Source organism: Chlorocebus sabaeus, chromosome X (genome assembly GCF_047675955.1).
Source record: "Chlorocebus sabaeus isolate Y175 chromosome X, mChlSab1.0.hap1, whole genome shotgun sequence".
In the NCBI taxonomy this organism is placed as follows: Eukaryota; Metazoa; Chordata; class Mammalia; order Primates; family Cercopithecidae; genus Chlorocebus; species Chlorocebus sabaeus.
Genome location: NC_132933.1, coordinates 135,855,171 through 135,868,579, shown reverse-complemented (window position 1 = coordinate 135,868,579; position 13,409 = coordinate 135,855,171). Strand labels below are relative to the sequence as shown.

The window sequence follows — 13,409 nt, the reverse complement described above, 5'->3', positions numbered from 1 at the left end:
GCTTGAACCTGGGAGGCGGAGGTTGCAGTGAACCAAGACTGTGCCACTGCACTCCAGCCTGGGGGACAGAGCAGGATTCCGTCTCAAAAAAAAAAAAAAAAAAAAAAAAAAAAAAAAATTACTTGAGTGAAGACTGTTAAATCCTAGACCAGTTTTCTACTAAGTAATACTTCGGTCTCTTTCTTGGCAATAGTTTAAAACAACAGTTTAAAACAAAAGTGTTGCTTATCTCTCTGGGGTTGTTTAGGTTCTGAGAGGTAAACCAATTAACTTTTTGGAACACCAGATGGCTCCAGGAATTTGCTCTCTTTCCTTCAAGATAAATGTTACAATTTATCTTTATTTGATTTGTGACTATGTTTTAAATATAAATAGTATCAAAAGGCATATGATGACAAGTCTTCCATCTACCAAGTCACCTTTCAATTCTTACGTATCTTTCCAGAGTTTGTGTATATAAATAAAGCAAATGTGAATATATATTATTCTTTAATCTTATAGGCCTTAGAGTGCATATTCTTTTCCAGCTTTGAGGTATAATTGACAAAAATATATATTTACGATGTTTTGATCTGTGTATATGAAATGATTACTGCAATCAAACTAATTAACATATCTGTCACCTCTCACATAGTTACCTTTTTTTTTGGTGTGGTGAGAACATTTAAGATCAATTCCCTTAGCAGTTTTCAAATATACCATACATTGTTATTAACTATAGTTAGAATGTGTGTTAAATTGAGAATTTATAAGAAATAAATTTACAGTAAGTAGATTTTAAACGGTTTAAAACTAATTCATACTTAATAGATTTGGGTATTCACATTAGTGTAAGTGAGGACTTCCCCCCGTTTGCATTAGGAGAAAATGTTAATCTGCTTATTGTAAAATTCTTTTATCCCATAACAAGAAGGCTGTTTTAATCAGGTTTAGACACCATCTGCATGACAGATTTTGGCAAACACCCACATTGTGGGGCCACTTGTCAGAACTTCTTTGTGTTTGTGAAAAAATACATAAAGGACAGGTTTGTTCTTGGCCAAATGGACAAGAGTTGCTGTGCAATTCTGTGGCTGAATCCCAGTCTGAATTCAGATTTAATACATGTCCCTTAATCTGAATCATATTTTTCCTCTGTGTATGTAAAATTTCAATACAAATTAACATACACCTCACTAGGAACCTAAAAAAAATAAGATAGTATTAAATGCAGGGTTTACTGCAGATGGAAATGTTGGAAAGAAATAATAGCTTTTAAGACATTTTCGACTGGGCGCGGTGGCTCACGCCTGTAATCCCAGCACTTTGGGAGGCTGAGGCGGGCGGATCACAAGGTCAGGAAATCGAGACCATCCTGGCTAACACAGTGAAAGCCTATCTCTACTAAAAATACAAAAAATTAGCCGGGCGTGGTGGTGGGTGCCTATAGTCCCAGCTACTTGGGAGGCTGAGGCAGGAGAATGGCGTGAACCCGGGAGGTGGAGGTTGCAGTGAGTCGAGATCAAGCCACTGCACTCCAGCCTGAGCAACAGTGCGAGACTTCGTCTCAAAAAAAAAAACAAAAATTTTTTTTCATCATATGTGTGCATCACTTAATTTCTGTTCCAACCAGTTTAATTCATTTACTTTTCTTTTTCAAAGAAGACATCTGTTAAAGACATGGCTGACCTTCCTGTCCCTACCCAGGATGTGACTAGTGATGACAAACAAGGTAGGAAAAGAATCAGTTTTCTTCCTTAACCAACGTTCTATCTCTGTTATCTTATCTACTCCTCTTGGAATGGTGGCTTCTAGAGCATATGAGGGTGGTTCTCAGCATGTAAACACATTTGGATAGATTAAGTAGTTCAAATCATTGTCATAAAACAGTAGTTCACAAAGTGGTAGCAAGAGCTTGAGTGTCCAGAGTCTTCCAACTCATTGGCCCTTTAGTCTTTGCTGACCCTCAGGCTACTCTTAACACCTTACACTGGAATCTGATCATGGCAATTAGGAAATGACTGGAAGCTGAACGAATTGAGTGCTTAACATGTGTTTGCGGATGTGATCCCAGACATCAGTGTAAATGCACATTTGCACACAGTTCTAATCCATGAGGAAGTTCTCTTCTGGACAGAGCTTTTGTCCTTAGCGTTTATCTGTTCTTGTCTTTGTGAGTGTGGGAGTGTGACATGGAACCCAGCTATAATTTTCCTATCTTACTGGGCAGCTGAGAAGCAGTGCAGCACAGCATTCCGTGTTAGAGCTACTCCCAGGGATGAGTTGGCCTGGGAATATCTAGAAGTGTGGGAGGGACCCTCTCCCCCACCTCCTATACTTTGTATAGTGCTTTATAATCTACCAGGTCCTTCCTCATATACTGTCTTACTCAGTCCTCACAAAACTGAATGGAGGCTGGTAAGTTTTATCACCTGAAATTTAGAGATGAGTAAACTAAAATTCGGACACTATGAATCATTTGCCTAGTTATTAAGAAAAAGATTTGGGACAAAAACCAAGATTTTTTCTAAGCCTCAAGCCAGTATTCTGCCTGTTATTTGATATTGATTTACTACCCATGAATGAGAGGCTTATTTGAAGGGACTAAAAATCAGTGAAGCTATTTCAGGTTTTATTGTTGAGGCCTGCCATTGATTAGGCATTGTATGGGGGCTAAACATGAAAAATAAGTTTTCCATTAAGCGACAGTAATTGCATGTTCTTTATTTAAATACTTGTTTGGGAAAGACAGGTAGAAGTGGACATTGTCTGCGGTAGCATGTACTCTGACCATTCTCCTAACTACAGTGGAATAACTGGGCAAACTATAAAAATATTGAAACCTGGATTTCACAACCAGGTGTTCTCATGTCATCAGTCTGGGTGTCAGGAATGAAAGAGGGAGAAACTCCCAATACTTCCTGGTAATACTCCTCCTATCTGCTTGAGGTGCTGTCTCTGGGAAGTTGAAAATACATCTTTGCTCTTTGTAGAAGGAGAACCTATTTCCATACTCCAGGAGGTCTTTATTGTTTTAGTAAATGCTATAGCAACTTTTAGAGGTTTGTGAGACCTGTTTTTGTAAGTGATGACTAGCAATTCTTTGTTTTAATCCAATTTGCCTCAGAAATGACATTTTATAGTTTCAATTTTTCTTCCTCTTTTCCCTTTCTTGTTGCTTAAAAAAAAAAACCACCACTAGCTTTGAAAAGTACTATCAATGAAGCCTTATCAAAGGACGTGTCTGAGGATCCAGGTAGGAGAAAACCATTTTTGTATACTTTCTATATAATTATTTTTAAATAAAAAACAGCATGTCAGTGAGTAGAAGATTGATACCTCTGTGATAGTGTGTCTGTTTCTATTTATTTGTCTTGTATTTTATTACAAGGAAACCTTTTGGCTTTTTACCCTTTCTCTCTTTTCAGGTATGAGAACAGGGTGATATCTTTTCAAGTTTTTAAGTTTCACTGAAAGGATCACTCCGTGTGAATATAGGGTCATGTTACTAAGTGCAAACTTGAGAAGGCTTGAGGTTGAGATGATTTCAACAAGGCATTTTGGGTTTTGTGTAGAGTAAGAAACTTACGGGGTAGATCAATTGGAGGCCCAGAGTTGGTATTTTCCATTTCCAAAGCAGAAATCTCAAATATTTTTATTATACTTCACCACCAGGAAGGCAACTATATGTGCTTATATATGGAGTGAATTCCAAGAAGAAAAATAAAAGTTATCCAGTTTTTTGGAGTCAGACCTGTATCTGTGGAGTCATGGAGAATGGCTGCCCCTGTGTCCTCAGCTCTCTGTTGATGGAGCCATCATTGAACCAAGTTGAATCTAGTTAAAAACAAAGTGACTACAGAAGACATTACTATTTGGAGCTCTAGTTATAAGGACATGATAGAAGTTGTTGCTTTCTCTTTTGCTGTTATCTTTCTTGCATATTTTAAATAAGTCAATCATGTTTGTTGTGATAAGCTAGCTATCATCCTGGGCTTATTTGTTGAACGCTGGAACAGAGGAATCAATATAATGTTGAGGCTTATGCTGTGGTACAATATTTCCCAAATGTCAAGTTCATTCAGAGTTTCAAAGAGAGATGAGTGGAGGGAGAGGAAGGAATTGGAGGAGTGGGAGAAAAATACGGTAGGGGGAAGGAGAAAGAATATGAGAATGAGAATAAATATGAATGAATGTGGATGATGGATTTCAATTATGGAGGCCTGAGAAACTGTATTTTTTGGCAGCTTCCCAGTTGGTTCTGGTACATAGCCTGTTTTGGGAACCACCAGCTGTGGAAGGTGATGCTACAAAATAGAAAATTAAGGTTATAGATCAACCATGACTCCAAAAGTGATGGGAATTCCGAAGCTTAATTTTGACTTTTGAAACAGATTTGAATTCATTCCTTATTGGGTGAAATGTTCTGTTAATGTAGGCCAACACCTGGGGCAGTTCTTTCTAGCTCTTATTTCTGGAGCTAAAGTGGATGCATTCCAGTTTCGTAAACTTCATGTTGTCGTATTAGTAAAAGCTGACATTGGTGCTTCTCCAACAGCCTTTAAGTATCATAACTCTTCCTACTTTTTTTTTTTTTTTTAAGGGATTTTAGCACAAGATCAAGTGTCCTCTGGGGCATGAGCTTTAGATCTCATTTTAAACATTCCTTCATTGACTAGGACGTGGCATCACCAAATAAAACTCAACAGGTGTGCCACAGCATGGGAAGTATGTGGGAATTGATTTCACATTGTGCCTGGGAGCTTGCTATGTGTTTTCTGATTTGTTTTTCCCACTACTGCCCCTCTCTGGGTATGAGGGAGTTCCTCATCTTAAACACAGTTACTCCCCCCTTTTCTGGGAAATGTTTGGATTCCCAGTGGGAGACACAAGAGTTTCAAGGTGGTGATTTAGAATTCTGGATGGCTGTCCTTGCCATGTGTACCTCAGTTCAGTTGCTGCCTTTTGGAGGGTTAATCTCTAGGCCTGCTCCTCTTTCCGTTCCCATTTCCTGGAAAGATGACATGCCTTGAGTGTTCTAGGAAGTTGGCATTCCTCTTTCCAGCTACACGAGAAGCTATGATCCATTTGTTGTAATTGCTGAGAGTGTCTATATTAGCGGAGTCTTAAGAGATTTTTTTAACCAATATCCCATTCCAACCTAATTCAACAGAGCACCATGCACAATGATGGTCTTTTTCTTGATGTCTCTGGCCCATGTTGAGGTGTTTTCAGCTGGTTCACCCTCACAGTGCTGTCTTTAGACTGCTGTTGGTGATTCTAACAGCTGCTCCATTGCCAACTATCACCCCATGTTTTTATTGGGGTAGAGCAGTTCTGTCCTTCTGTTACCTGCTCCCACCTGAACCTCCTTTGCTATCCTAGAAGGAACTAAATTTAGAAACCACATTTCCAGGGTTGAAAAATTAGGAACCTTTATTTATGCACTCTACAATAGTAGTATTTTGCAATTCTAAAGTACATTCAGTTTTTAAAGTACTTTCACCATATCTGTCCCTGTGAGAAAGAGACTGCATTTTTATTGCCTTTGTTTTCTAGGTGAGGAGACTGAGGTTCAGGGAAGTAACAGCTAGTTAGTGTCATGGCCAGGAGGAGGGCCTTAGTTTCAGGACTCCTGGCCTGGTCTCTAGTCCTGTCTCTCCACTACTCATCCACACCCTCACCCCATCTGTCTGTCTGTCTATCTCTCACCAGCAGGGCTCACCCCTCCTTCCACACCCATCCCTACCAGCAAAAAGACAAAGATAATGGCAGTTGACAAAGGAATTAACAGTCACCATGGTCTGGTTTGGGGAACAGTATTTTATCATGTCCAGGACCTCTCCTACCCACATATTTCTTGAAAGCAGTGGGGCCTGAGGGAGAAGAGGGCCACGGAGCCAGCTGCAGGCAGCCTGCGCAGAGGGCTTCCCCAGCTCTGCGGTGAGTCTGGTCCACTCTGTCCACCCAGCCCCAAGGCAGCCTCCTGGGCTGGGAGAGAGGCTTCCTGAGGCCGCTTTCTTTGCTGCCTGGGGTTTGTAGGAGGGAGGGAGATCTTTTTCTGTCCATATCCAGGTGCAGGTGCACGATAATGGGCAAAAGAGGACTCAAACTTCTTGGGTTTTACAGGCTTGCCTGCACTCTGGCAGCATTTCAGCTGTTTGAAGCTGGAAGATCCCTGTGTTCTCACTACAACAAGCCAAAATGCTTGGGTTGGGAGAAGTGCATCTCTTGTGCAGCTGACCAGTAGTTTGCTTTGTGCCTTGTTAAAATTTATGAGGATTTTCGCCTCCCCTCTCTGCCCTGTTACCTAACCCAAGGATTTTAATGATCATCATAAATTCAGGCTGCTTCATACCAAGGAGGGTTTTTATCTTTGGAGCAATGTAAAAGAGGATGAGATAATGCAGTGAGACATTTTCTTTTTGGAAGAATTAATGCAAACAAAGAAATTACATTCTTCTTGTTCTGTGTTACTAGCACCTTTTCTATGATTTTTTAATAACATTTTATGATGAAAAATTTGCAATGTTTGCAACACCTGAGCATAGCTACTGGTTCCTAAAGTTGTCTTCCATAGAGGATTGAAAGCATAAAAAGAGGATCAGCATTTTTATAAATGTTTCTAATTACGCCTCACAACTTGTGATGGGGAAGAAGGTTCTATGGGTGTTGGCAGTGAGCAAGTTAGTTTATGATTTAAATTTGATGAGGAAAAGTCATATGGCTGGGAAAAGATTCAGCATTTTTTTTTCATAATTCTCTGTATGATTTGGTCACAGAGATGTGGGACACAAGGATATTTTCTTACAGGAGAAGCTGTATAGCTCATTTCCACTTACTTGTGAGAGCTTTGTTTTTTTGTGGCCATGCTGCTCTGGTAGTGTTTTTTGTTTTTGGTTTTGTTTTTTAATGTAGTTAGATAGACTTCTTCATATCCTTCAGGGTAGACTGGTTCAAAATCTATTACTAGACTATCATGATAGACCAAGAAACCCTCAAGTGTGAATCCATCGTTATATAAAAAAGACAACCCCCCCTTGAAAGGGGGGTTGTCTTTTTATACTGGAATGTCTTCATTAATCAACTTGAATTTGAGAATGGCCTCTCAAATAGTGCTTTGACCAAAGGAAAAGTATGCTGGGTTTTCTTTCCTTTTAATCGTTCCTTTAGATTTTGAAATAAAACAAGGAAATCATGAAAATGTGGGAGATGTCCAGTTCTCCACATGGGCATTTTTACCTCACATTTGCCTGTTGATGTGTTCTGTACTAGCCCAGGTGCTGCATATAAACTTGTTTAACTGCAGAAATGAAACCCAAGCAAACAACAAATAATCTTTGTTTCAGCAACTTCCAAGGATTCCAACAGTCTCAAAGCAAGACCAAGATCCAGGTAGTGTTCATTTAATTTCTGCTTTAATGCCCTTTGTGCCCTGCCCCCTGCCTAGAAATAAGAACCACAAACCAAAAACCCAACCCATGATTTCCTCTTCCTTTAGATGTAAAGCTTAGGGTATGATCCATTTCACTCATGCATGGCCTGATGGGAACATGCAGTAATGCTGGGAGCCTTGGTTTCTGTGGTCACTAGTGCTAGAAGGTGGTCACTAGTGCCCTATGGCCCCTCAACATGAAGTGGATTGTGTGAGACGACCCAGTTGTTGCAAGATGATAACTAATAGGGGGAAGCAGCTTTGGAAAGAGGAAAATATGGGTAAGGTAACAAACACGAAAATTTGCTATCATGACAAGGTGAACACCAAAAAGTAAAAAGTCTGGGTAATAAAATCTAGAGTAGGGAAAGAAAATGCATGTGATAACTTCAGTGAAGCTTGCAGCTTCAGGTAAGCAATGTTTATGGTCTGTTTGAGCCTATCTTAGTGCCCCTCTCGGCTTCACATTTTTTAAGAGGCTATTAAAAGAGAGAAAGCCAGTAAGGCAGAGCTGTGGTTGATGTGAGACTCAGAAAAGAGGCGCAGAGGGGAAATACAGAGACACTAATATAATTAATCCATTAAGGAAGGGAAATGGTATTGGTACTGTATTTCACTGGTAGAACTGCAGTGTAAGATAGGATACCAAGGATACCATGTGTGTGTTTTCTGTTTTGCTTTGGCTCTTAGAGACATTTTCCCCTCCTTTGCCTACTAGACACAATCCTGAAAAAGTAAATTTAAGTCTGATCATATTTAATATGCTTGAAATACTGATATTTAAGGAACCTCATCTCTTTGTAAGTCAAAGAGTTATCCTTTAGTTTCTATCTGCATTTTCCAAATTGAGTTTTTGTTTCCTTGTTTATGTAAGATACAGATATCTATATTTTTATATTTGTCTATATTTAAAAACAATAGAGTAATTCTTTTAGGTAGGAAGAAAAGGTATAGGCATTCTTTCTGTGGTCAACACATTTACTCATCCTTTTTAAAAGGATGAATGGATCTTTTACAAACTAGTCTGTACTAGTTTTGGGATATGCTTTCATAGTAGGAATTGCCATTGAATTGCAGAAATCTGTTATGTGTACTATGTTAACCATAAATCGAACCTCAAAGTTTTAGCTTCTGCTGACTTCCTGTCTCCCTGAAAGCCAGTGAAATTATAAAATCTCATAGCCACATATTCTATTATTAATGTGTCTGGCTAAATTTTACATATTATCCTTTCAGAGATTGTGCTTTTGGTGTCATTTGGAGGATTTTATTTTCATTACTTCTCACTGGGAAGAAGAGAATTGAATTATTTTTATCCTCTTTTTTGAAATATTAAAGTTTTGTAGAAATATAAGGAAAAGAGGGAAAATCACCATTTTAACACCACTGCATTCATCATTTTGTTAACTCCCTACACATTTATGTTTTAATTGGTTGCAGCAGTCATGGTTATACAATCTCACTTATTTTATATTCAGTAACTTTCCATATGAAATTATAAACATACAGGTTATATATGAAAATAAAATGAAAATGAGGAATGTGCACTATGGGATTGTGTGCTTAACTATGTGCATGCATACACATTATTTGCACACACATTATTTCTTTTTTGAGTGAAAGATGTCACAAAAGCTATATGTGGCATGGAAAGTTCTTTTCATTTCTAGCTAGGGTCTCTAATTGTCTTTTTTAAGTGAAGCGTTCCCGTGTGAGAACCTTGTCAGTCCGTATCAGTTCCCTTTGATTCTTGTTGAAAGAGTCAGAGCATTCTTCCCTGCTAGTTTCTGCCTGCCGTTGCTTTGTCTCTCTTGCTAGTTATGTTACAGGGCCTACCCCAGAACACGTCACATGCCATTATGGTGGCTTTATTAAAGTTGCAGTCTTTAAGACAGACAGAACCCTCAACTACCAGAAAGAATCCTTGAGAAACTTATTCAGGAAAATTAAAACTCATGATGTCAAAAACAGCTCTGTCAAGAACTGAAGGGGTTTAATAGTAACTGATATATTCTAATTTCCTAAATACCACTCTAATAGCTAAGTATGAAGAATGGTTTTCAGAGGTTAATTTGTCTCTAGGATGTACCTCTGACTCAAAGGTCATTTTCTGCTTTGACATGAAGCTAGTTGAGAAGCTAAATACAATAGATGTATACATCTACATTTTAGGGCCTTTTCGCAATCATCATATTGGGAGCCCATCCTTAAACCTATTTCTAAGCAGTGTATGGAGTTGAATTTTATTTGGAGAGTAAGTAGGTCTTCAATAAATATTCTAGTTGCTATCACCAAAGTATTTCCCCCCTGACTCATAGGCAGTATGAAAACATTTTTAAAATGGGATATAGAAACAGAGATTGGAGTTTGAATCGAACTGTGTAACTTTCTGTCTGACTTTTTGCAAGTTATTTAGTTCCTTTTTAAAAAGATGATATTACTGGAGTTACGATCTCAGAAGTTGCCTAGTTAATTATGCCATGCTGTAGATTGAGGAAGAAGGTTAAAAATGAGACTTTTGCTTTCTCAGGGAAAGATAAGCTAGACCCCTCAATCTGATTGATGTGTATTTTCCTTTCCTAGCTTCGTTTGTGGCATATTCCCCTGAACATTGGATTCTTACCCTCAGCTTATCTGTCCCAATTCCACTTGAACCTGTCATCACATTTGCAAGTGAACAGGAGAAAAGTTCTCTGATCAGTTTATACCATGAAGCCCTTCTGTTAGAATATGGAAATGCCTAAGCTGAAGGGCTCTGTGTTTTTCTTATTAACAATTCCCATAGAAATGGATTTGAATTTACACAAAGTTTTTTTTTTGGGGGGGGGGTCGATTTAGATCTAAGGTATAATAAGAACAAAGAGGTTAAAAAGATCCCAATTCATAGTTGGATTTGGACAATTATTGTACATAGTGGCATTTAATGGGTAATAGAATTTATGGCTGCTTTGGTAGCTGATCGGTTCTCTGTAGTCACTTTGACTTTGTGGTTATTTTCCATTTCACCCCAACTTCAGAGAGTAAAGCTTTGCTATTTCCCTTCTGACCTTCCCTTATTTTGCTACAGATCTTACTCTAGCACCTCCATAGAAGAGGCCATGAAAAGGGGCGAGGACCCTCCCACCCCGCCACCTCGGCCACAGAAAACCCATTCCAGAGCCTCCTCCTTGGATCTGAATAAAGTCTTCCAACCCAGTGTGCCAGGTGAAGTGCCCCTTGCCCCCAAACCCTTCTGTTTCCTGTTGGAGCCAGCGGATGTGTGTCTGCCACAGAGGCCTCTGTGAGTCCGGAGAAAGAGCAGACCTGGCAGTTTCGCATCCCGTGAAGGTCTTCACGTGGCTATGGTATTCTTGGGAGAGAAAACAGTTGTAGACACATATGTAGCACATGTGTCTGGAGCCTTGCCCACACTTGTTATGGATCAAGAATTAGGAAATTCTCTACCAAGAGGATAAAAATGCTTCACTTCCATGCAGCCTGCTGAGTGTGTGGCTGGGGTCTTACTCTCTGCATCGTTGGTAATTTGTGAACAAGATAGATCGCTGTCTGTCATTTCCTCAGGTGCCTGTGTGGTCTTCTATGAAAGATCTTAGAGATTAAGGCCTAGCCAGAACCTTCTCCTGCATTTTACACTTGTGGGAAGATCCTGTGTCCTGTAGGATTTAATGCTGTGGGGACTCTGAATTTGACTGTTGGTTGGGTGGTTGGTGGAGGGTCCTAGGGCAAGGGCTCCTTCAGGTGGGCTGCTCTGGGCTTCTGGGGATGGGATGTTCTTGAGCCAGCTGTTGTGTAGCTGGGCTGGAGGTGGGGGAGGCCCAGAGGGGCCCTATCTGCTCCCCTGGCTTCCTGTGAGGTAGGAGATATCCTCCTAAGGAACCTAAGGAATAGAAGATGAGAGGCATGCCTTTGCTTTAGTGAAGGTGATAGGGTACAGTGCTGTCCCAAGTATTATTTTGGGAGCAGCAAGGGCCTTTCCACTGACTCATGCAGGCAAGCTATAAATACAATGATTTCCTGGAACTTTTTCTCCATCTATGTGCATTTTAAATCAGGCCAGCCTCAGATGCTAGTGATTTGCAGATTATTATCTTTTCTACTAAAGCAAGAAAAGACTTTCCTTGGCTCACACATTAGCATGACCTCTGTGTCTGGGCAGAGCTCAGCATGTTTTATTTGTTCTAATAAAGTGTTCTCCTCACAGTAAAGTTATAGATTGTTTTTTAATATACTAGAACCTGGAACTCTCTATCAGATTTAATTCTCTGCCATGAGTTCATCAGACAAAAATTTGCCTTGAATTTCCTGTCATACTTTGATCTGAATTCTGGCGTAAATTTCATAGTGACTGGTATTTAGGGTAGGAGTAACCACGGGTGATGATGCTATAAAAATTTCACATGGCTGGCGGATTATGACCTGGAAGATTTTCCTATGGATGCAAGAAGATTAAAACAATCTGGGAAGCTATCTCAATACCGTTACCTTGCAAGGAGGGAGGCTGGAAATGCTCACATGTCTCTCTCAGGTTGTGTGACCCAGTAAGGAAATGCCAGCTGTACTGGAGAATTCACATGCTGTGGTTTTTATGACACTGTATCACATAGTGGAAGAGACAAAACTGGGTTTGGACCTCAGCTCAGCTGCTTATTCACTGATTTTCAGCAAGTGGCTTAATGTTTGTGCATCTCAGATTCCTAATCTGTACAGTAGAGCCAATACTCCATGGAGTTGTAAGGTTTTGGTGAGATAATAAACATAATCCAAATACAGGTTGAGTATTCCTTATCCAAAATGCTTGGGATCAGAAGTGTTTCAGGCTTTGGATGTTTTTGGATTTTGGAATATTTGTATTATGTGCTTATCAATTGAGCGTATAATTAAAAAATCTGAAATGCTTCAATGACCATTTCCTTTGAGTGTCATGTCGACACTAAAAAGTTTAGGGTTTTACAGCATTTCGGATTTTGGACTTTTGGGATTAAGGATACTCAACCTGTAGTACTGTGTTTGACCCATAGGCCTTAGTAAGCACGTAAGGCCCATATTCCCATGGCCTGCAAGTATCAAGAATTTAATGCCTGAAATGCAAGCCTCCACCAATGAGGGTAACACCCCGACTTCCTTGACGGCTAGTGGACAATTCTGTGATTCCTCCTACCCAGTTTCTCAGAAGGCTCACAAAAGGACTGAACCCCAGTTGCCTGCCGTAGTACCCCATTCATTGATTTACTTTTTCTTGTTTTGCTTCCCTCCTGCCCTGTCTCACTTTCCCCTCACTCAAATAATATACCTGTTCTCAAGTTCATATGTCAGGGGCTTAATTAGGGAAAACCTGAATTAAGACAGTTTTCTTTGATATCTCTGTGTGATGTGACTTCAAAATGAAAAGTACTTTGGTTTGATAATGCCCTGGCGAGGTCCCTTGTGGTAGGGCCTGATAAATGTAATATTTAGACAAAGAATAGCTAGGTGGGTGATGTCTGTGTTCATAGCCTAATTCCATTGTCTTTTCAGTACAAATTTATACAGATGAAATTTTAATGAGCAGTTTAAATTTATCACATGAAGAATAGAACATTTCTGCAATATGAAAAGCAGGTGGTATAATTGCATCTACTTTATTTTCATGTTGGTTAATTCTCACAGGAAAGTATAAGGGTCTGTCTAAATTATATAGAATTTTAGTGTATTGCATATTGCTAGAAATTAATTATCGAAATGCTGACAAACTAGAAATGCATGAAGTAGAGCTTAAACCCACCAGAAGAGTCTACTCACTGAGAATCATGGTGTACATGTAGGCATCCCTTTGCTGCACTTATCTTTATGTATCACTTTAGATAAATGGGATCACACTATGCTTGCTGTTCTGTATCCTGATCTTTCCAATTAACCATCTTTCTATTTCATATAGAGGATTGCACCATTCCCTTTAAGGTCTGCATGATATGGATATACCATGGTAGACTGTGCTTTGATGGAGAGATCTCTCTCC

At 39.5% G+C, this 13,409-nt stretch overlaps 1 protein-coding gene across 9 annotated transcripts in view; it reads left to right on the top strand.

Annotated features, from left to right (window-relative positions):
• REPS2 (RALBP1 associated Eps domain containing 2) overlaps positions 1-13,409 on the top strand; it is a 268,818-nt gene that overhangs the window by 115,894 nt on the left and 139,515 nt on the right. For 4 of the 9 annotated variants that reach the window (XR_012092076.1, XM_073013858.1, XM_007991152.3 and 1 more), the window contains exons 10-13: positions 1,642-1,711; positions 3,182-3,235; positions 7,329-7,374; positions 10,482-10,618. Coding sequence is in view for 8 of the 9 variants with exons in the window: in XM_073013858.1 (XP_072869959.1) it covers positions 1,642-1,711; positions 3,182-3,235; positions 7,329-7,374; positions 10,482-10,618 (307 nt within the window). In the remaining variant the exon portion in view is untranslated. The remainder of the gene's footprint in view (positions 1-1,641; positions 1,712-3,181; positions 3,236-7,328; positions 7,375-10,481; positions 10,619-13,409) is intronic. The other 5 variants (XM_007991154.3, XM_007991153.3, XM_073013857.1 and 2 more) reach the window with 4 other exon arrangements.